General features: G+C 35.3%; 1 protein-coding gene across 2 annotated transcripts in view; it reads right to left on the reverse strand.

Moving 5' to 3' along the window:
* Nucleotides 1-23034, reverse strand: part of LOC120628970 (5-hydroxytryptamine receptor) — a 52326-nt gene that overhangs the window by 13903 nt on the left and 15389 nt on the right. The window contains exon 3 of one of the 2 annotated variants that reach the window (XM_039897676.1): nt 2754-2945. In XM_039897676.1, the coding sequence (XP_039753610.1) occupies nt 2754-2945 (192 nt within the window). Of the gene's footprint in view, nt 1-2388; nt 2457-2753; nt 2946-23034 lie in introns of those variants that run through there. The other variant, XM_039897677.1, reaches the window with a different exon arrangement.

A 23034-nucleotide genomic window follows, 5' to 3' on the forward strand; every position in this document is an offset into this window, starting at 1 on the left:
ACTGCATTCCCATCTTCTAAGTTGGAAAAAGGGTATGGTCCAAACTTTTTACCCTACCACTTGAGTAAATTAAAAAAAAAAAAATTCGTTTTTAATTCATGTAGGCCTATCACAGGCACTTATGAAGCGTTCAAACATATATGTTTACATAATTGTAAGGGGATGATGATAACTTCGTTCGCCAACTTAAACCTAAAGCTACGAGTGTTCCCCTGGTCCGCCCTGGTCTAAGAAGAGCCCACAACAAACTTAGCAGGGTAATTTTTTCTTTTGTTATCATCATCTCACAGTAAATTGATATTAAGATATGAAGTTAGAGCAATTCACACCAAGTTTTTTTATCGTTTAAGAAATCCTTAACATTATAATAGGAAAAATTCTTTAACAAGGTATGCATTAAACCCAAACCTATGTCAGTTTGACGGCCGTCTGGCGCAGTGGGCAGCGACCCTGCTTTCTGCGTCCAAGGCCGAGGGTTCGATTTCCAATTTGTTCCGAAAATTTTTGTGTGATGAACATGAATATTTTCAGTGTCTGGGTATTTATAAGTATTTATGTATATTATTCATAAAAATATTCATCAGTCATCTTAGTACCCATAACACAAGCTACGCTTAGGTACTTTGTGGCTAGATGGTGATTTGTCGTAGTTCATTTGTTTGTTTATTTGAGTATCAAGGTAAATTATAAAAAAAAAAAAAATTGTATGTATCTCCCTATCCTCTCGGTGTAAAATAAGTAATGAATACTCGAAAAGAAATCTACAATAGCGGATCTATTTTGATACCGATCTTCAACACAGAAAGCGAACGTATGGGAAACTCGCGAAAGCCTTCCGCCTTTGAAATACCTTAGTTTGGGGAAATTGAATTTGAATAATTCAAAAAAGCTCGCGCGTCTGAAAAATAGGTAACTTTGTTACCGCCATTGTTTTAATCACTTCTGCTACGTGCGCGGCCAAAAGAATTTAATTATCCACATTGAATTATTCCGTACGTGTTAATTAACTTTTCCGTCATTAGGAGTGAATTGGCATTTCCCCGCATTAAGGCGGGGTGTTGCTCTTAGGAACGTCGTTCTGTTTGTTAAATTGATTATATTGGATTCTATATATGTAACAATGTTTATATATGGGTAATTTTTTTTTAAATGCAACGGCTCACAGGTCTTTAAAAATTTGTGTGTTCTATCGACTCTATAATGGAGAGGGTTCCGAAGAGTTGTTTGCGTTGATACCTCCTTCCCTGTTCTCTGACCGCAACACGTCGTAGAAATAAATTCCACCCTCATCATCTGGATGCCTGGTATCCTTCTACTGTTCGAAATACCAGATCATTTCTACCGCGCACTTGCAAACTGTGGAACAATCTCCCATCTGATGTGTTTCCTCAAAAATTCAATCTAGGGTTATTCAAGATGCGGATAAACAAATTCCTTAAAAGCCGGCAACGCATCGGTGGCTCCTCTGGTGCTGCAAATGTTTATGGGCGGCGGTGATCACTTACCATCAGGTGACCCACTTGCTCGTTTGCCCGCTATTAATATAAAAAAAAAAAAAAAAGAAAAACAAAGCAAATGATTAAATTTAACAAATTCTACTAAGCAATAATGTTGCACTATGGCCTAAATCTTTCTCTTTCTGGAATGAGAACCGTATCGTGTAGTTGGTCGGTAATGTGTTGATATTGATGATATGCTTTACAGTATCAACGCAGGCCTAATTTAGTCCGCCATATTGTTTTTAAAGTTAAATGAAATGGCGTGCACAGAAAACAACGCTTGGCTGTTACAACAAGGATCGCGCGATGTTTTGCGAAGGCAATTTCACCCGGATTCCCATTCTCGTTACTAATTTGGAAGAATGCCAGCATGCCGCTGCCAAATTTTGTATTGATATCAATATGATTAGATGAATATAGGCTCCGTATAAACAATTTTATGGAGTGTTCTCAAATGACTTTTTCATTCTCCCAGAATTCGATAAAGGCAAGATGGCAACGTAACTTTTTTATTATAGAAAGTGATGTTTTGAAACTCGACTTCCCTGGTTTAGGAAGGAGCAATTTATTCAGTTAATATTACTTTTTGGGCGTAGACTCACTAGCTGAACTGACTGAAATGAGTGGCGAATGGAAATTAAAAAGGGTGTAGGTTCTGAGCTTACTGATTAAGAGACATAAAAACTCCTCATTTTAAGTAAGCTAAGCCGTATTTGTACTATCCACTGAAATTAAATTTTTTTGGGAAATATCGATAAATCCTATTCCATACCCACGTATATATACAACGTGTCACAAAGCAGATCTAACATGGTAGACCTGCTTTGTGCGCACCGCGCCGCGTTAACTTATGAATGATTGTCAGTAAACTACTTCGTGGGTGACTTACCGACAATAGTAGCCAAGATGATGAGCGCGAGGACAATGGACGTGACCGCCATGAGGACGAGCGACGTGACGTCGCGTCGGTGGTCGTCGCGTTGAGCGGCTGCGATACGGTAAGCGAGCAAAGGTAGACCCAAAACACCGTGTCAACTTATGAACAATTGTCAGTAAACTACTTGGTGGGCAGGTATGCGACTCACCGACAATAGTAGCCAAGTGGATGAGCGCGAGGACAAGGGAAGTAGCCGCCATGAGAACGAGCGAGCAGTCGCGTTGTGCGGCTGCGTTACGTTAAGCGAGCAGGGTAGACCCGAGACACCGCGTTAACTTATGAACAGTTTTCAGTAAACTACTTCGTGGGTGACTTACCGACAATAGTAGCCAAGATGATGAGCGCGAGGACAACGGACGTGACCGCCATGAGGACGAGCGACGTGACGTCGGTGGTCGTCGCGTTGAGCGGCTGCGTCACGTTGAGCGAGCTGTTGCAGCCCCACGACACCGCGTCCACCCACGAGCAGTTGTCGGCGAACCACTCGGTGGGCGGGTATGTGACTTCATCTGCGAAACGAGACACAAGTTTAAATATCATTGAAGGTTTAATTGGGCCAATTGGGAGCAGTGGCGTGCATAGGGTTTTTGAAATAGAAAAATTCCCCTCCAATACGAGTTATATAAGATAATTTGGGTATGCAGTGCTTTTGTGCATGTATGAAGTGCACGCCACTGATGGGAGATAGGATTTCTAAATAAATAAATTGCGCGTGTAAAAAGAACACTGTGGTATGGCTATAAAAATTAATACCTGGCTTAATCGTGGAAATGTTCTTAGACCTTGGAATCCTTATAGCTTTAGTTCTTATTGGCTATTTGAACAAATAATGGTCGACCCGACTTGAGATGTGCAGTAGATATCTGTTTAGAAAATATATGAGGCTATCGGACCCCCTTATTAGTGGTAATGAATAGTGAAGACATAGATAGTGTAATTATTTGTGTCACAAATTGAGATACTTCCGAATACCCGCCCAAGGTTCCGGGCCCCATCGGGACACCGTCGGATATACATTTTACACAAATTGGGGGACGAATTTCCTACACCAATTTATGAAATTGGCGCATACAATTCTTTGACGTTTTAAAAGGAGTATGGGTTCTAACTAGTAAGGAGTAAGCCAAATATAAAATAAGAATTAAGTAAAACATGAGTAGAGTAAAGTGTACGAACGAATGATGATTTACTAAGGGTACAATATGATTGCATATTTATTTATTTAATGAAAAATATACATTTTTTTTTATGTTAACATAACAATATCTGTTACGGCGTAACAAAAACCCAGACGGGTTTATCCGTACACCGGTATTCATCATTAAGCGCTCGGAATTATAAGTAGGTACAGTATTTTAAAGCTACATACAAAATATGATATATGACGGGTAGTTCCAAAAAAAAAAATATAAAAAATAATGATCGCGTTTCAACCAGTTCCACATATCGCACTTTATCGTTTGAGTAAACTTTACACAGGATGTTCCAGCTATTTATTATTACATTTATTAGTTTGAAAGAAAAATGTTTTAAGTTTCTCCTTTATGTTTTTAGAGTTTATTTCCTGCTTTAGTTTATAAGGCAAGCTGTTCAGCAAAGTCGGCACTAGACAATCCTTCCGTAGCCTTCCGTACAAATTGTTACTTTGGGGAATAATGAGTTGGGCGTTTGACATACTGCGCGTTATTATTGGTAGTTTAATCTGCTTTTGGAGATTTTTCTTGAAAAAGTTCTCCATTAATAAGGTATATTTAATTTTATCGTGTATTAGCATGATTTTACAGTACGAGAATAATTCATGGTAATTACCTCTAAAATTGTTTTTGACTTTGTATGGTACAACGGTTTTTAGCAAGCGCATTTGGAGCTGGTAAATGGTATCTAAATGTGATTTACATGTTCTCCCATAACTACTAAGACCATAGGCAATAGTTGATTCGGCAAGAGCTTTGTAAAGCGATAAGCGTATACTATAAGGAATTCTAATTTTTATAAGAGTAAATTTTGCCAACATGGATCGTAATTTATCACACACGTGGTTTATGTGTGCTGTCCACTCAAGACGATCGTCAATTACGACACCAAGGTATTTATGGTAACTAACCAAGTCAACAGGACCACAATTACACGGATTTATGGTAGCATGTAGGCACGCATGGCTATGGGCAATCAGGTATGGAGTTACAGTACTTCTGTTTTGACTGGAGCTGATATACATTAGTTTCGTCTTTCTTGCATTTAGCACAAGCCCCATGTCATGAGACCACTTAGTTAGTAAATTAAAATCGGTTTGCAGTTTCAGAAGAGCTATATTTATATTCTCGCCCGCTGCTATAAGACATGTGTCATCAGCAAACTGGTAAATTTCACAATTTTTAATCAACCCAGTGGCGTCATTGACATAGGTTATGTAGTGCAACGGTCCTAATACTGATCCCTGTGCTGTACCTTCTGCAACAGGCATTCTGCTACTTAATTCATTTCCAACTTTAACTTGGTATGATCGTTCCTTTAAATAGTTTTTACACCAGTTTTTTAGAGGTCCCCTTATGCCACAATCATCAAGCTTTTCCAACAGAACATCATGCCGTAGTGTATCAAATGTCTTACTATAATCTATGAATACTATAAGTATATGTTGTTTTACATTTAGGTGCTTAAAAATTGTGTTAGTGAAGTTAGAGAGTAGTTGGGTTGTACTTTTTTGGGTTTGAAATCCATATTGGGTGTCGTTTATGATATTATTATCATCGTAAAATTTAGATATTTGGTTACCTATAAATTTTTCGATAATTTTATTAATTGTAGGTAGAATCGTTATGGGTCGGTAATTTTCATATTCTTTACGACTTCCGGTTTTATGGACCGGTCTGACTATACCAGATTTTAGTTCAACTGGGTATTCTCCTGTTTGGACTGATGCGTTTATCAGCTTTGTTAAAACTGGTAATATTTTTTGGCCTATATGTCTTAGGTCCAATGCTCTCACGCCATCTACACCTAGCGCTTTATCGCATCTTAATGATTTTATTATCTTTAAGACTGTTGCAGGTGTTGCTTTTTTGAATCGCATTGAAACATTAGCGGGATGAGCATAAGTAGATTTATCTAGTAGTGTAGTGTTACAATTTGGTATAATCTTTTTAACATTGTCGTAAAATTTTATTGCAAATTTTTTTGCAATTTCTTTAGTATCAGTATGTATATTTTGTAGTGCATTTAATATTATATTATCTAAAAATTGTTTAATTCTACCCGTAATTTCATTGAGTATTTGCCATAATATTTTTGGGTTCCTTTTATTCTCAATAATTTTTGCTTTTATTTGATTATCTTTATTTTTTTGGATTATTTTATTAGCATAATTTCTTGATTTATTATATTTAAGTTTTAATATTTTATCACCAGGGTCTTTAAGCCACTGCATAAAAAGCCTATCTCTATGGGCGCATGCGTTTTTAATTTTATTATTTATGTTAAATGAATTAGTAGTGCATTTATGTCTGTCATAATTTCTTACTTTAATTTCCGATTTTTTATAACACGATTTAATATTATTTATTATTATGTTATATATTTCATAGGGACATATAATATTCTTAATAGGCTGCCAATCTATTTCATCAAGATATTTATAAAGATTTTTATTGTTATATGTAATTCTAAATTTCGGAACATCCTGTATCCGCTGTGGTCCAATGCATGCGAATGCAATAGCGCGATGATCGGCCAGAGAAGTTCCGAGCGCTGCCGTGTAAACTTCTTGTGAGCGGAATCTAGCGAAAATGTGATCAATACATGACTTAGTTAGTTTGTCTTTATATAGTTCTATACGCGTATATTCTGAGATCCCGCACACAAGGCCGTGACCATACATAACAGTGCTATATTTATGCTTTATAGGGCAGTTGGATTTTAAATGTTAATGTCTCCTAACACAAATAGGTCTTTATTTCGCTCGACTTTACTGAGAAATGTGCTAAGTTCCGCAGTAAATAAATGCTTACTCTGACTTGGTGGTCTATATATTGCACACAGAGTGGCGGTGTAACCCAATGAAGTAGTAATTTGGCCAGAAAGGAGTTCAAAGTGTATTGATTTATAAATTTTCTTAGTGAATTTGTGTTTTTTCTTAATATATATAATTATCCCACCTCCTTTGCGTCCAGTACGCAGCTCTGTGTGCATTTCGTACCCCTGAATATTATATAAACGACTTAATGAGTCGGATATATTAGCCTCTGTGACAACGATAACATCGGGAGTATTTGAGCATTGTTGAATGCATTGCTCTAGCGATGTGAAATTTTTAATTATAGATCTAATATTTATGTGAATACATAACAGATTTGTTCTAGAAGGTATATAATCGATAAAGTTTTGTAGGTTTTTACAATCTGACACTTCGGATATATCTTCCTTATAGCTATCTAGGTTTAAATTCATTTCAGTATTAGGAATTAGTTACTATAAATAGGTTTAAAGTAGTAAGTATTATAATAAGTATCGAAATAAAGTTGTTATTTTAGATTTTTAACGTCAACGCTTGACCGAATTATTATCGCTTTTTCTTTTTCACCTTCTTTGCGAACGCGTATGATACCTTTTTTGATCCATATGTATTTGAAGGTGCTGCTGAGCTCTGATTTACAAAACCACAGCAGGTATTTCTTATAGGGTGTCAGGGCTTCTCTTAGGTACACTATTTTACTATTCTGAGTTGCAGGATAAACACGTATTTAAATTATTTTAGGATTAAAATATCAAGGATATAAGCACTAAGTGTCCCCCATAGTACGTAAAAGCTAAATAGAAAAAAAAATCCTAAAATGAAGAGATTTTCGAACAGTTTCATCAAATAAAGAACAGAAAACTAATTTATGAAAAGTTGGATGTCGGACATTTTGTGCCGAACTTTTTGGAGCTTAATTGAAAAGAAGTCCAATAAATTAGGTGTATTATGTGATTCGCTTCAACTGTGGCTTATTCCTTAAATACATAGGGCCTTATTAATTAAAGTAGGATAACATACGAAATAGTTATGTTTTGTCACGCTCTTTCATTTGAAAGTTGGTCAGTATGAGATATTTTGAAATACGATTTTGACAATCGAACTCTGTAACGTCAGAGTAAAATAAAATTTATTCCTCTCGTTTTAAAGCTCAAATTAATTCTAACTTCTTCAACAAGCGATTTTGTAAAATAAAAAACAGGATTGCACAGTTTGCGACTCTAACATGTTACTCGTGGCTAATGGTCTTTTGCCTTTGATGCTCTCATGTTTCCAAAGCTAACTACTATTTATATGCTATCGAGCTCTGGGAAAGGAGGCCTCACTCCAACAGTGGTGTGAGAAAAAATTTCAATCCCAATATATCATTAAACTAATGGCCAAAAGTCCAGATAGCAAGCCTGTAATAAAACTTCGCCAAAGCCTTCATAAATATAATGCCATAAACAGAAGTAGACAGAAACAATAAAATGTCAGCCAGTTATTCTCGACTTAAATGACCCTTGTAAAGTTCGCAATAAGAGATATCTTTTCTGAGTCTTTTAGTGCACTTTTAATTTGTCTCGTCCAGAAGTTCTCAAAGTTATACAGCCTGCCACTTCTTTTACGGCTTGTTTATATTGTTCCAGCCACTGGATCTAAGATGGTGATTTTAAGATTGTAATTAATGTTGACGTAGCAATTCTTAGGTCATTAGGTTGCAACAACTATGAACTGAAGTCTAAATTTTATATAAATTAGCGCTATTCGTGATAGTTCGCGTAAATAAGTTGTGTAGATGAAGGTAACCTTACCTTACTAAATAAATAACTACAATAAATTAATAACAACGAACCACGACATACTGAATGTATTAGTTCGATTTGTTTTAAATCATCGATGTTTAATTAATGAAGTCGTTGTTTTAAACAACCACAAGTTTTCGCACGCACAACGCACAACATCGCACAACATACATTACTGCATATGCATACTGATCTCAGAAAATCTTCACTAAAACCTCATTACTACATCAGACAAAATAGGTGGTTAAATTGTTTAATAACAATTTGAGGGAAATATGGATTTGCTTGAACTGTCCATCCAGTTTCTGGACTAAGCTGGTGTTACCAGTATAACACTACTGGAATAAAAACGCTACTGGAAAAATATGAACTACCATTTATAAAATGCGACAACTTCGTTCTCATTCAACTTCTGATAAGTTTTGTCCCATATAAACTTCGTTCAATTATATCTATTTATTGCTTTTATTTATAGCGCACAATACTGACACATTATTAGGAAGATAGGCACATGAACACTAAGCTACGCTAGGGCACTGACATATGGTTGAAGTTATTATTGAGGTTTTTTTTTAATATTATTAAAGTTATTTCGTGTAGATCTAAAAAAAAAACCAGTTAAATTTTTAATCAGCTTTCTGAGTCCTAGGCCGTGGGTTTCGATTCCCACTACTGGAAAATGTTTGTGTGATGAGCATGAATGTTTTTCAATGTCTGGGTGTTTATATGTAAATTCTTAGTATTTATGTATATTATTTATAAAAAACATTCATCAGTCATCTTAGCACCCATAACACAAGCTACGCTTACTTTGGAGCTAGATGGCGATGTGTGTATTGTCGTTGTAAATGTATGTATGTATATGTATGTTAAATAGGAAAAAAATTATCAAGAATATTATTTAATAATATTTAAATATCAGCTTATTTATCATAAATATGTAAGATAATGTAATGCTAGATAACGGCATTTTAGTGTTTAAATTACAATACTTTTATATTGCGACACACCGCGTTGCATTGGCCGCTTGTTGCCCAACTATTAACTATCGTAATATAATAGCATTTAACCTGTATCTATCAAAAATAAAAAAAGATTTTCGAAAATCCGATTGGCAGTTAAACAGTCACACTCGTCCAAAAAAATAAATAAACAAAAGCTTCGTCTTAAGATTTATTTATAATAAATCACACATTTTTATAGCGAAGTTCGGTTTATTTTCTTACTATTAAGTGTTCTTTTCTATATTATGAAATTTGCTGTCACCCGCGTTTTTCATCCGCGTTTATTACTTTTTTTCAAATATCGATGACGACGATGATAGTTCCATGATTCTTGTTCACCCAAAACGATGTAAGAAGTTTTTAATTAAAAAACTGATTACTTATTTTTATACTTGATGCAGTTTAGTTCAATAAAGGGATGATATAAAATCGGTCGAATTTCAGGCAATATTGACGGTTGCCCGTCGAATCACTCCGTGCAGTCAAAGAGTTCATAACCGTTTGCGAGAAAGGCGACTGCATACGCAAACTCTGAATCATATTTGAAGACTGTTTATTACGGTGTACATCACCATCATTATCATATCAACCCATTACCGGTCTCCTCTCACAGTGAGTAGGCAGTTGTCCACCATGCTTGCCCAGTGCGGATTGATGGACTTCATACGCCTTAGAAAACATTATGGTTAACTCTCAGGTTTGTTCCCTGGGCGTCTAACAAAGCCAACCAGAGGGACATGCCGTGGTGATTTTTAGTTTGGGTATACCTTTAGAGGGGGGAGTCCCACATAACCTCCTAGGGGTCAGAGGTAGCAATAAAGCTTTTCCACCACGCCAAAAAAAGGGTATGCAGGTTTTCTTATGACCGTTAAAGCATGGAATATTTAATTACTTAAATTAAAAACGCTTATAACTCCAAAAAGTCAGTGGTGTATGCCGGAGATCGTACTCAGTCCACCCAGAAGGGAAGACGAACCTTTACTCAAACGCAAACTATTTCGTAACGTACAAATAATAGATAATAACGAATGAATCAATATACTACGACAATACACAAATCGCTATCGAGTCCTAAATTTAAACGTTAAACAACATGATATGGTGTTTGACGTTTAAACACATTCATATAATTTAAAGAATCAAACATAGCAATTTAATTGGTGGATTTTGGTTATCGGGACAGGTTCTTATTGCCGAACTCGTCTAATTGCTACAACTAGCAACTTATAAATTCGTTGAAACTGTATCAACTGTCTCAAATTGTTGGTTTCTACCAGCAACCGCAAAGCGTCGGAGGGCGATAGTTCATTGAGGTACCTTCGAAGTCTCACTCGTATCGTCATGTTTCTTGCCTGAAACTTTCAGCAATCGTTCTTAAATAATAATGGTTTCGGTAATGTTTTCGATTGCATGTACCGCCAATTATTTAACCTGTAGCTTAAATAGGTTGTTATTTTTTTATTAATAGAGTATCGTAGGGTCTTAGTTGAAGGAGTATTACCAAATTTGTGGTGTAATAAATGAAATATGTATCACAAAAGTTGTCTTTTCTTTTGGCATGGCTAAATATGATTCGCAACGAGTTTTTATATTTTGATTAATAAGATTACCGCCTTTTAAAAAGGCCTACCTACTGCCAAGCAATTTATCATTCTAGTATAGAGCTGCGTAGAAATAAATTAGGGGAATGGCTTTAGTACAGCTATGACAGCTAGCTGTCATCCCTAACAGCTTATCCCACTAAAATCTTAGACTGCATCATCACTTACCATCAGGTGATATTGTTATTGAAGGTTAACTTGTAGAAGAAAAATATATATTATTATGGGCCGGGCTATTATTGCAAAAAACTACGCTGGCAAAATTAAAATTTTTTTCTGATAAGCGATTAGATTAAGTGATTTAATGTCGTCTCTATTCAATCTCTCCGTCACAAGGTAAACTTTTATAAAACGTGCATACGTCCCATAATGACATACGCCAGTGTTGTATTCGCCCATCGCCCTCACAGCTCTAACAAGAGCTTACAAGTTCTACAGAATAAGTTTAAGCCTGGGCGGCGACGTCCGAAGCATGTCCTTTACGACCCTGACAATCAAATAACTACCGACAATGTGTCCCAACAGCACAAAACACACAGCCAACACAGCGTCTTAACCGGCGAAGACGAGGGCCCCGATTTCTGACGGGCGTTCGGACTAAACAATTGGTCCAAAACTCCACTAACCCTCAGATTAACATCGAACCGAGCCGAGGTCCGAGCCCTCGCAGGAGGCACCCTCGGGTCAACGTCTCCCACTTCACCTTCCGATGTCCTGGAGCCCGGGGACTCCTCGCCCCATGGCCCCGGTGACGCTGTAGCAACCCCTTAGGTGGTTATCGGCAAGTGTCCATCCGAAGATCGATTTAAAGTTATATGTTTACCAGTCAGGTCTCTATACCATTTAAATTTGAATGGTTTTGTTGTTAGTACTAACAACCGTTCGGGAATGTTGACATTTGCTTCCACTTTGCTAGTTGCTACGTGTGCAAAGAGCCTTAACCTTTGAAAAAGCTTTTTCGATTGGGAATTGCGTCAGGTATAAAACCGGTCAAATAGCGAACCTGGAATGCAAATTCAACTTCGAATTCGGAAAAACAAATAGGTAGCTTTAATTGACTTAAAGAGGTTTTTTAATTGCACGTCTTTGAATAAATACACATAGTTAGGCACACGGAATTTCTAGGCTGCTTTGAATGATAATATTTCTTATTCCATATAGAATGATTCCATTAGAAGCAAAAATAAACTCGTTTTGCAGTTTACTAGGCTTCACAAAATGGCAAATTAGTTGTATATTATTTTATAACAAATTACCAAATGAATTTGAGATGTCTCTCAATAAGTTCAAAGTTTATATAAAACGTAAGCGTACAGAAAAATCCTATTATAATATTAAAGATTACTTAAACGATAAAAAAACTTGGGTGTGAATTGCTCTAGCTTCATAGCTTAATATAAACTTACTGTGAGATGGTGGTAACAAAAAAAATACCCGGCAAAGTTTGTTGTGGGCTCTTCTTAGACCAGGGCGCGTTTGGAACCCTTTTAGCTTTAGGTTTAAGTTGGCGAACAAAGTTATCACCATCCCCTTACAATTATGTAAGCATTTATGTATGAACGCTTCATAAGTGCCTGTGATAGGCCTACATGTATAAAGAAATTCTTAAATTTTGATAGCTGAACACTGGCCTCATAAAATTATATATTTATTTATATAGCACGGATAGCTTATATAAACTGTTTGTAAGGGAAATGGACTTATTTAAATGTAATATAATTTTGATTGATGGCCGTGATTGTAAATTATTTTATGAAAAAATAAAACAAAAACAATAAGGAATGTTTATCATTAAAAAGTAGCTTTTTATCTAATAATTGTGCATTGGAATAAACTTAACGGAAAAAATAGTACGTTCATATTAAATAAATTTATTTCGAATATATTTAGGTGAATTATAACCCCTATTTCGCCGCCTTAGAAGTGGATTTCAATTTTAATTCGTAGTAATGGTTACTTATCCATTAATACGAATTGAATACGAAGGTTCAGTGAAAATAAGTATTTTTAATCAAATAAAAAAAAAAAGTAACTAGAGCCAACTAAGTAAGTGCATTCTGTGGTCCAGTGAGGTATTTTACTTGGTATGATGACAAAACAAATACCCGGCTAAGATTATTGTTGGCTTCATTTTGACTTAATCTTAGACCAGTAGGCGTTTGGAAACCTCGTAGTTTCAAGTTATCCCTACTTAATATTATAAATGTCAATGTAAGTTTGTTTGTTACGCTTTCAGGCAAACTTAACCGATCCTCATGAAACTTTGTACACATATTCTTGAAAGTGTTAGAAGTAATATAGGATACTTTTTATCCCGACATTAAGCTCGGTTCCTTTGGGAGAGGGAATGAAAGTGTTTGACGATTTTACACCATAACTCCGACAAATTATATCCGATTTAAATAATTATTTTTGTGCTATAGAGGTTATAATATGTGTTTAATTTTCACCAAACTTTGTGTAGATCTGAATGTGGTTGGAGATAGAGGACAGAACTCCTCATTTAAGGCTTAGCGATACTGAATACTTTAAATGTTTTTTTTAACTACAACTTAATTGAATGCCATATCAAACAACAAAATCAAACACAGACGAAGTCGCGGGTAACAGCTAGTATTTATATTTATATAATGTACACATTATAACTTTACTTAATTTAGTTAAATAATATATGGACTCTTAATATAAAATTATTCTTAAACAGAAGACAATATTTAACTTATTATTTGTTTAATTATTTTTTCTCTTCATATTATAAGTTGTACTTTAGGCTTTTAAGTAGGCGTGTCAAAGTAAATTTAATGCATTTGTGCATAAAAGTATATACTTATATAATGTAATGTATTTAAAAAGTCAATGCTCAGAAACTAATAGGTACCTATGTAGATGTTTTTTTTTAAAATCTACTTTTATGTATACTTTCATCTCTCACAAGAAAAAGAGAAAGAATGTTAAAATGTAAAATGTAAATTGTTGATGTGGCTTCTTGGTAGAATCTGCCTTCCGAACCGGTGGTAGAGTCACTACAAACAGACAGAGTTGAAGTTCAAAAAGTGCCTATACTAGGCCTACTTAAAATAAATCAATTTTGATTTTGAATTATTTTGAGTTATTTTGTTTGTTTTAGAAATAATTTATTTGTATTTCCAATATTTTATTTTAAGGTGAAACCATCTCTGATAAAACGGCTTTGGGATCTAATATTCATCGTTTTAGATAAGTTTTATGGATTGATATAATGTATAGATACATCACATTTTCGTTAACAAAGCCCAGATTTCCAATTATAAACCACCCCGCTTTTGCGTAAATTCTACAAGTATCCATAAAGTGGTTAATAGCAGGTGAAAGTGGAAGATAATGGGACTCGAAGCTATAACAGCTTTGTTATAAATACGGTATAATCAGTTTACTATGACTCCGCCTTTAATAACCAACCGTTTATTATAACGTAAGTGTGTAGTCCAAGATGAACGTTGCTTGATACAGATTCACATAAGATAAATTAGTCCACCGTGAAATTAGTATTTCGTTGGTCTAGTGGATGGAAAGTACGTGGGTTGAAGAGCACGTAAAGCCGATGGAAAGATGGATGGTTATAATGTATTTATCGTATTTGTGTATGTATTACTTACAGATGTTTTATTCTTTTTTTATTCTTACCTTCAATTCCTTAAATTCTAACCTTAAACAATGCTTCGCCTGACCCGAGAATCTTAACCAAAACCTCATGATTCGTTATTGATCTCTTTAACTTCTTGATCAACGACGCAATAGCTATATCCATGAGGCAGTTACTAGACCAACGAGGCAGTTACTATATCAACGAGGCAGTTACTATATCAACGAGGTAGTTACCACGTCAACGAGGCAGATACTAAACCAACTAGGCAGTTAATAGACCAACTGGTCAGTTACTACGCCAACAAGGCATAATCATTTATTTTTATCACATTTTACAAAAGTGCGTTATATATTTTTTTGTCCCTAACAGTGTATGTAGTTCGTAAACTTAATACATGGATTAAACTCTTGTTAGCTCGTTTGAAATTTTCACCGTGTATGAATATACACTCTGATAAATAAAGATGCCAAGTTTAAACAAATATAAACGGCGGGAAACAGAATATTTTTCTAGACTCCATTTTAACTGCGCTCGAAACTTGGCATTTTTTCAAAGTTAAGCTCTTTTGTTCTATGTTAAATAATGGGTTGAAACATTTTAACTCGTTTTTAAAAAGATTACGTTTTCATCTAATTTATTTCTAAAATGTGAACATCGAAGCAAAATGCAAAATATCCTAAGAGAGAATATAGTATAAACTCGTTTAAAAATTTCCATAATATTGGTATTTTATATTAAAAGCTGCGCATGAAAACAATGCCAAATGTTCCAATTTGTTTGCAAAATTATCTTATTTAAACCTTTAAATAAAGATCAACTATAACTGGTGATCATATAAACTGCCTCGCTGGAGTCTTCAGTGCCTCGGAGGTTAATCTATTCTGCGCCTGATTTCTTTCCAGTCGTGTCTGACTATCAGAGTAGCGGGAATAGAGAGTAACCTAGTTGCGATCACACTTTTATTTATTTATTAGGTTTACTTACAAACACTTACACTATTCTATTTATAAGTGTAATGTTTTCTTAAAATTAAACACAGCCACATCACATTAAACACCATATAATGAAAATAAAAGGTATCGTGAATGAGTATATAATAACAAAATATCTCACACACTAAAAAACTAAATCAAGGAACAGCAAATAAGGGTCAAGTGGTCCATAATAAAAATATCTTATCTCTGAACTTATACAACGAGTCAGAGTAAATATAAATTTCAGTGCTAATGTGGTTTAGGGTCTTACAAAATCTTGGAACAGGGGAATCGGCACCAAGAACAGTTCTACGCAACGGAGGACAGAGTGGAGTTATGGGTTTACGGGGATAATTAACAGGTACCCGAAATCTTAAACTGGATAGTAATTTCACTTTTGCACAATTATATCTCCCGCGTAGTTAAAAAAAATAAAAGAGAGGGAAAAGTAGAGGGAAAGAGGGGGAGAGAACGAAACAAATAAAACGAAAGGCTGAGGTAGAAGAAGTTGGAAAATCTCTCTGGAGATTGACCATTGTGGTAAAAATTTGTATACGGTTTTTTATATTCTGCTTCATTACTGTGGTGTGGCTAGATTTTATGATCTTTTTACCTGTGCCCTTACAAACTCTGTATTGCGATGTATTTCTATCTTAATCTACTCTATGTATCCAGCGCTTTGGCATACCAATCGATCTTCGCCCGTCAGGCTGTCAAGGCTAATCCTTTTAAGTTGGCGATATTTAAAAATGCGATTTTATTCATAGGAATATAATTGGCTCACCATAGATGTTGTTAACTGTGTGTGTGTGTGCGTGTGTGTGTGTATGTATGTGTGTGTGTGAATATATGAAAGCCAGAGCGGATAAATTGATTTTGATTTCGTTTTCTCAATTGGATTATCATATTAAAAGTCGGGGTTTTTATCAATTTTAAATTAAAGCTATTTTTGTTTCGCCGTTGTTGTTACTCGAATATTAGGTAAAAAAAAATTAAAAAAACTTACCGCAGTGCGTGTTAGCTCTCTATAAACATCGACAGAATGAACTTAATATTTGAATATACAATCAAGTAATGCGATATTATAAAGCCATACTTTGTCGCAAAACTTTCCAGACTTGTTGAATTGAATATGACAATATTATATTATTCAGATTCAAATATCGCGTTTCAATATATTCTGAAACTATGCTACGCTAGAGTTGGATGGACTTTAAAGGTTGCGATATGAGAAAATAATAAAAAATTGTTATTTGATTTTCAATATTACTTAAACCTAGCTATGTATGTATGTAGTATATATGTATGTAGTATGTGCATTCTCTTTTTCTATCTATTCTCGATTATGCGGATGCAAGCTTTCTTAATCTGACCGAGGATCAGCTTAATAAACTTGAGCGTCTTCAAAATCTGGCTATTCGGTTCATATTTGGCCTTCGCAAATATGACCATGTTTCCGTATTTCGACAAAAACTCAAGTGGCTTCCTATTCGTCGTCGCCGGGATATGCATGTACTTTCTCTTCTGTACTGTGTGTTATTTCATCTAAATACTCCCTCGTATTTAAAAGAGAAGTTCACTTTTCTTGGTGAGCAATCTGGTGTAAGATCGTGCCGTGCGCTGACGCTGTGTATGCCTTATCATAAGACAAAATTTTATAAGCGTTCGTTTAGCGTACGAGCTGTGGAATTGTGGAATGCGCTTCCATTGAGCATACGACGATCCAAATCACTGGCGATATTTAAAAGAGCAGTTAAGGCCCATTATATTGTTAACGACTTTTAATAGTATGTATATATGTACTTACTCATTTATTGTATGTTAAAGTATTTAATTATGTAAGTGTTGTTATTATATATATTAGTTTATTTTTATATTTATTTATTTATTATATTATTTACTTTTTATCTATTTGTGCACACTAGTTTATGTATTGGCATGTAGTTATTTGCATGTCAAAGTCAAAGTCAAAGTCAAAGTCAAAAATATCTTTATTCAAGTAGGCCCACAGGTGGCACTTTTGATGCGTACATAAGAATTACACGGTAGTGAGATGATGGCGATAACCACATTCGTAAATTTAAAACTAAAGCTACGAGGGTTCCAAACGCGTCCCGGTCTAAGAAGAAGCCCACAACAAACTTAGCCAGGTGTTTTTTTTTTTTTTTTTTGTTATCGCCATCTCACAATGTAATTTTAAATTATTAGAAGAGCAACCTGGTTAGAGCAATAATTTACACCCAAGCTTTTTTATCGTTTACGTAGTCCTTTATACTATAATAGGACTTTTCTATAAGCTTACGTTTAATACAAACTTTGAACTTTTTAAGAGACATCTCCAAGATGTCAATTGGTAGTTTATTGTAGAATTGTATGCAATTTCCTTTAAACGAATTATGAATTTTATGTAACCTAGTATATTGCACTGTAAGTTTATTCTTACTTCTAATGTTTAAATTATTGCAGTCACATTTTTTCTTAAATTTAGAAATGTTTTTATGGACGTACATTAAATTTTCAAATATGTACTGACTATACACTGTCATTATTTTAAAATCTTTAAATTTATCTCTCAATGACTCTCTCGGACCCATTTTGTAGATAGAACGAACAGCCCTCTTCTGCAGCACGAAAATAGTGCTAATATCAGCAGCATTACCCCAAAGTAAAATTCCATATGACATAATGCTGTGAAAGTAACTAAAATATACCAGTCTAGCAGTTTCTACGTCGGTCATATGGCGTATCTTCTTTACCGCATAGGCAGCAGAACTAAGCCTGTTCGATAAATTATTTACATGAGGGCCCCATTGAAGTTTAGAATCTAACGTTATTCCTAGAAAAACTGTCGTATCCTCCAGTTTCAGTTCCTCATTATTAAGTAGTACAGTAGTTTTCACGTGTTTAACATTAGGTAAAGTGAATTTTATACACTTGGTTTTTTTTCCGTTAAGAACCAAATTATTAGCTTCAAACCACTGTACCACTTTAGCGAGAGAGTTGTTTACGTCGTCAAAAGCTAGTTCACGTCGATTTATTTTAAAAGTGTATGTATTTTAATATTTGTACCACCAGCAGTCTATTCTCCTCTTCTTTTTTTTTTCCTAATTCTAAGGTTGCCTGGCAGAGATCGCTATTAAGCGATAAGGCCGCCTTTTGTATTACTACTTCTTTCGATGTTTCTGTTTTTGTTACATTTTAAATGTTGTGGTATACAAATAAAGAGTTTAATAATAATAATAATATGTACTATACTGTAGTTTTGTTTACTATTGACATTGTGCGGAGCGAGGCTTTAGGATTACTTCTTTATCATTTCTTATTTTCAGTCTTTTTTAATATATATTAAAACACATTAAACCAATCGTGGTTAATACACGATTGATGAATCATCATCTCCGCTCTCATCTCTCACAAAACATAAAAATTCTAGAGATTGTTAAACTATAAATTTATGTTAGAACAGAGCAATCTGCTGAGTTTCTTGCCGGCTTTTCTCAGTGGAATATATATGTTTATAATCTAATACGTAGAGTAATTAGTTGTATATTGCGATTAACCAGGCGATGCTTCACGATTTCGGATCAAGTCAAATTAACTTTGAATCTCCGTTTTACAGTACCGAAGCTAGTGGTAAATTTACGGTAGATGCTTGAAAACGTTAAGCTAAGTGTGGCGTTGTTGCGACCGACAGTGCGAAAGTAAATGCCTATTTGTGCCCAAGTTTAAGTGAAGTTACTTGTGTTAAAAATGGCTGTGTGACGGAATATCAGAATACAGTTGTCACCATCTCTCCTCTTACCGCGTGTGATTACGGGCGTTGTCTGTGCTTCTAGTCCCATCTACTGTGATCAGCAAACCGTCTGCCCTGTGTGGTGATTATGGGCTAACCCCTCAATTGGGATATGCCTTTGGTCCAGTGACTTTTCTGTGTGTGTCTGTGTGTGTGTTCAAATGAAAGGGCTTGACTAGTAGAATAATGTACAGTATATTCTTATTCGGGGTTTTTTTTTAAATACATTGAAGGTTAGTTACAATACAATCCAAACCATTAACTATTGTTGGAAATTTTAAGAAGAAGAAAGAAGAAGATACACTTTATTGCACGTGTAACATACAGGAAAAGAAACAGTAAGGAGTATACACAATGTAGACATGTAAAGGCGGCCTTATACGTGGCTAGCAATCTCTTACAAACGACCAATTTGTTTATATTTATTAATATTAAATGTTTGTTTATGTATCCTTTGTTACCATATATTTACTTGCTTAAGATTCCCACGAGCTCTCGGGCTATAAGTAGAGTGACTGGTAATTTACGACAGCTATTAGACTGTAGCACTCGTAGATCTTATCTTAAGTTCATTGTTGAGATTAAACCAGGTTTTCGACTTCAAGTCCTTATATGCACGTACGACACATTCGCTTGCGACCTTCTTCCAATATACTTTCCTCTTATGTGACAGGTGGCATGACAATCATTTATTTAATGAATTTGCAGGTTTCAGTGATATTTCAAGTGCTTAAATTTAAAACGCACATAACTCCGAACAGTTAGTGGTGCTTGCCGGAGATCGTGCCAGTATCCTCTAAAAGAAAACCCGAACCGTTACCCACTTGGCTATAATCGCTTTTTGTTTTTTTTTATAATTCAAAATAAACGCAGTCGCGACCACCAGCTAGAAATAGAGAAATAAAATATCGGATAGAAGCAGGCGTTACTATGTGGAATTCCATGATATATTATCAAAATTAAGCTTAATTTGCTACACTCCGCGATAAGCAGGAGAATATGTATGGTGTAATTAATAATTTCTCCAGTCCTTATACTCCACAACAAACAGATCTTCCGCAATGTACCCACTACGCTCGTTTCGCTGCGAAACCGGAGCGTCCTCAGGATCTCCTGACTTCCCAATAAATACATGTACATTACCTGTACATGTTAGCCCTTGACTGCAATCTGGTGGTAAGTGATGATTCAGTCTAAGGTAGCGGGCTAACCTCTTAAGGAGTGCCTATGGTAGTCAAAACCCATAATCGGTTTCCACGCATATCGCACCGGAAGACTAAATCGCTTAGCGGCATTACCCCCTGCCTAAATTCACAGCGCTCACCATTGCGCCAGTGAGGTCGTCAAAGAATTTTAATAATTTATAAGTCAAACAAAAATTAAGTTAGTACACTAGATCCATTTAATCGGGTTTAAGATCAAGCTGTCCGACTTCGGAGAATTCCAAACTAACCACGAAGTTGGAAACTTCGGTACCGCAAACAAGTCGCTTCGCTTTGACGTCGTCGCCTATAACAGCTTCTGAAGAGTTGTTTGAACTTATACCACCTTCCCTGCGCTCTGAATGTACCATATTACGTAGTATAGTTATTTGTTATGCAGTGAGATATTATTATTTATTGTTTGTTTGTAAAATTTATTGGGCATACATTTAATAATACTTAACATTGTAAGACATAGTCTCTGAATAAGTTCAAAGTTTATATAAAACGTAAGCTTACAGAAAATTCGTATTATAATATTAAGGATTACTTAAACGATAATAAAGCTTGACTGTGAATTGCTCTAGCTTCATAGCTTAATATAAATTAACTGGAAGATGGAGATAACAAACAAAAAATTACCCGGCTAAGTTTGTTGTGGGCTCTTCTTAGACCAGGGCGCGTTTGGAACGTAGCTTTAGATATAAGTTGGCGAACGAAGTTATCACCATCCCCTTACAATTATGTACACAAATATGTATGAACGCTTCACAAGTGCCCACATGAATAAAGAAATTTTGAATTTGAATTTTTTGAATTTAGAGGGTCAATAGATAGTCCGGAGTTACTCACTTAATTAGATTTTATTGTACCCTCACGATTGCATGGGTATAAAAAGATTCTGCACATACCTTTAACTAAAACTAAGAACTGATTTAATTATTTTGTAATCCGTGTTTCTCGCCTTCTTAATTCTGTTTAAAATTGATTTATTTTATGGTAATATGAAAATTGTTCGTCGCAACCTATTAGATAAACAGTTGCATGCTAGGAACACTTAATTTTTAGGTATAGTTTTCTGCATTTTTGCTGGGCTCAACTAGGTACCCTTGTTTATATATAACTTATCTGTGGAAGCCTGTTATTAGTTTTCTCTCTCTACGTCGTGTTCCTCATTGCTGAGGGTCATGACCCCTTCCACTTACAACTTTTTGGACGATTTTGTGCCATTTGACTCGGCTTTGAGCAACGTTTAAAGCAGTATGCACTTTGGTGTCGAGAGCAGTGCGGATTTGATCCGACCAACGAATCGGGCTACGTCCTCGAGGTCTCTTTCCTTCCACTTTGCCAGTGACCACTATCTTTCAAGATTGTCTCCATCCCTTCTGGCAATGTGATCGAAGTACTCGAGAATCCTCTTAAGACAGGTGGTCGATAGCCTTCTTGTAATTTTAAGCTGTCTCATAATCGATGCGTTGGTCCTGTGTGCCGTCCACGGGATTCGCAGCATTCTCCTCCAGCGCCACATCTCAAAAGCGTCAATACGTTGTCTATCAGCTGCTTTAATAGTCCATGTCTCAGCTGCATACGTAAATATAGGAAAAAAAAGTGCGCGGACCAGACGCATTTTTGTCTTGATTGATATATTCCTGTCTGTCCAAGTCCTATGTTGCTGTGACATTGCGCTTTTGGCCAATCCGATTCGCCTTCGAGTTTCAGTTATTAGTTTTAAGTCAACCAATTTTTTGACTATTCAGTAATTACAACTGTTTGTTTTCCAATAAAATAAAAATAAAATACATTAAATATATGTCCAATTTCATTGTATACTCTGTATAAAAAATGTATTTATCAATTTTCTCTTTTTTTTAGTTGGTGTACAATAAAGTTGTATTATTTCATTCGTTCAATACAGAAAAAGAAAAAATACAGGCAAAAACTTAACATAAACATTTTGCGCGTAAAGGCACTCCTATCGCTGAAGCGATCTCTCCCAGAATTTTTGGCGAGAGGAAATCCGACAGAACGTATCCGTGCGACATCCATAATGTAGTAGTGTGTTTTTGTGACAGATACCTTCCGAGGAATGAATGATTGAATGAATGGATATACTTTTATTGCACACCACAAAAAGTACAGAAAAAAAGTGTGTGCGTGTAACTTTTATGCGCGATTGAAGTAAAACTTTGATCTTATATCTTTAAACGAGCAATTCTTGTATAAATATATAATTGGAATCTCGGAATCGGCTCCAACGATTTTCATGAAATTTAGTATTCGGGGGCGATAAATAGATCTAGCTAGGATTCACATTTAGAAAATGACATTTTATTTGTGTTTTCCGGTATTAACCGATATTGTGCAGACGAAGTTGCACGGGTCAGCTAGTCTTTAATTAAACTAACTGAAATAGTTATTAAACTTATTTTATATGTCATAGGTTATTTTATTTTCTGTTCCAGTCTCGATGAACAGACAGCCAATAGTCTGATATAGGACTCGGCATACTCTTGCACACGACCCTAAATATTCTATTGTTAGAGTTCCTAATCCTTTCCCAAAAGGTTGCTACACGAGGTCTAACAATACAATAAAAGTCAGGC

Source organism: Pararge aegeria, chromosome 13 (assembly GCF_905163445.1).
Source record: "Pararge aegeria chromosome 13, ilParAegt1.1, whole genome shotgun sequence".
In the NCBI taxonomy this organism is placed as follows: domain Eukaryota; kingdom Metazoa; phylum Arthropoda; class Insecta; order Lepidoptera; family Nymphalidae; genus Pararge; species Pararge aegeria.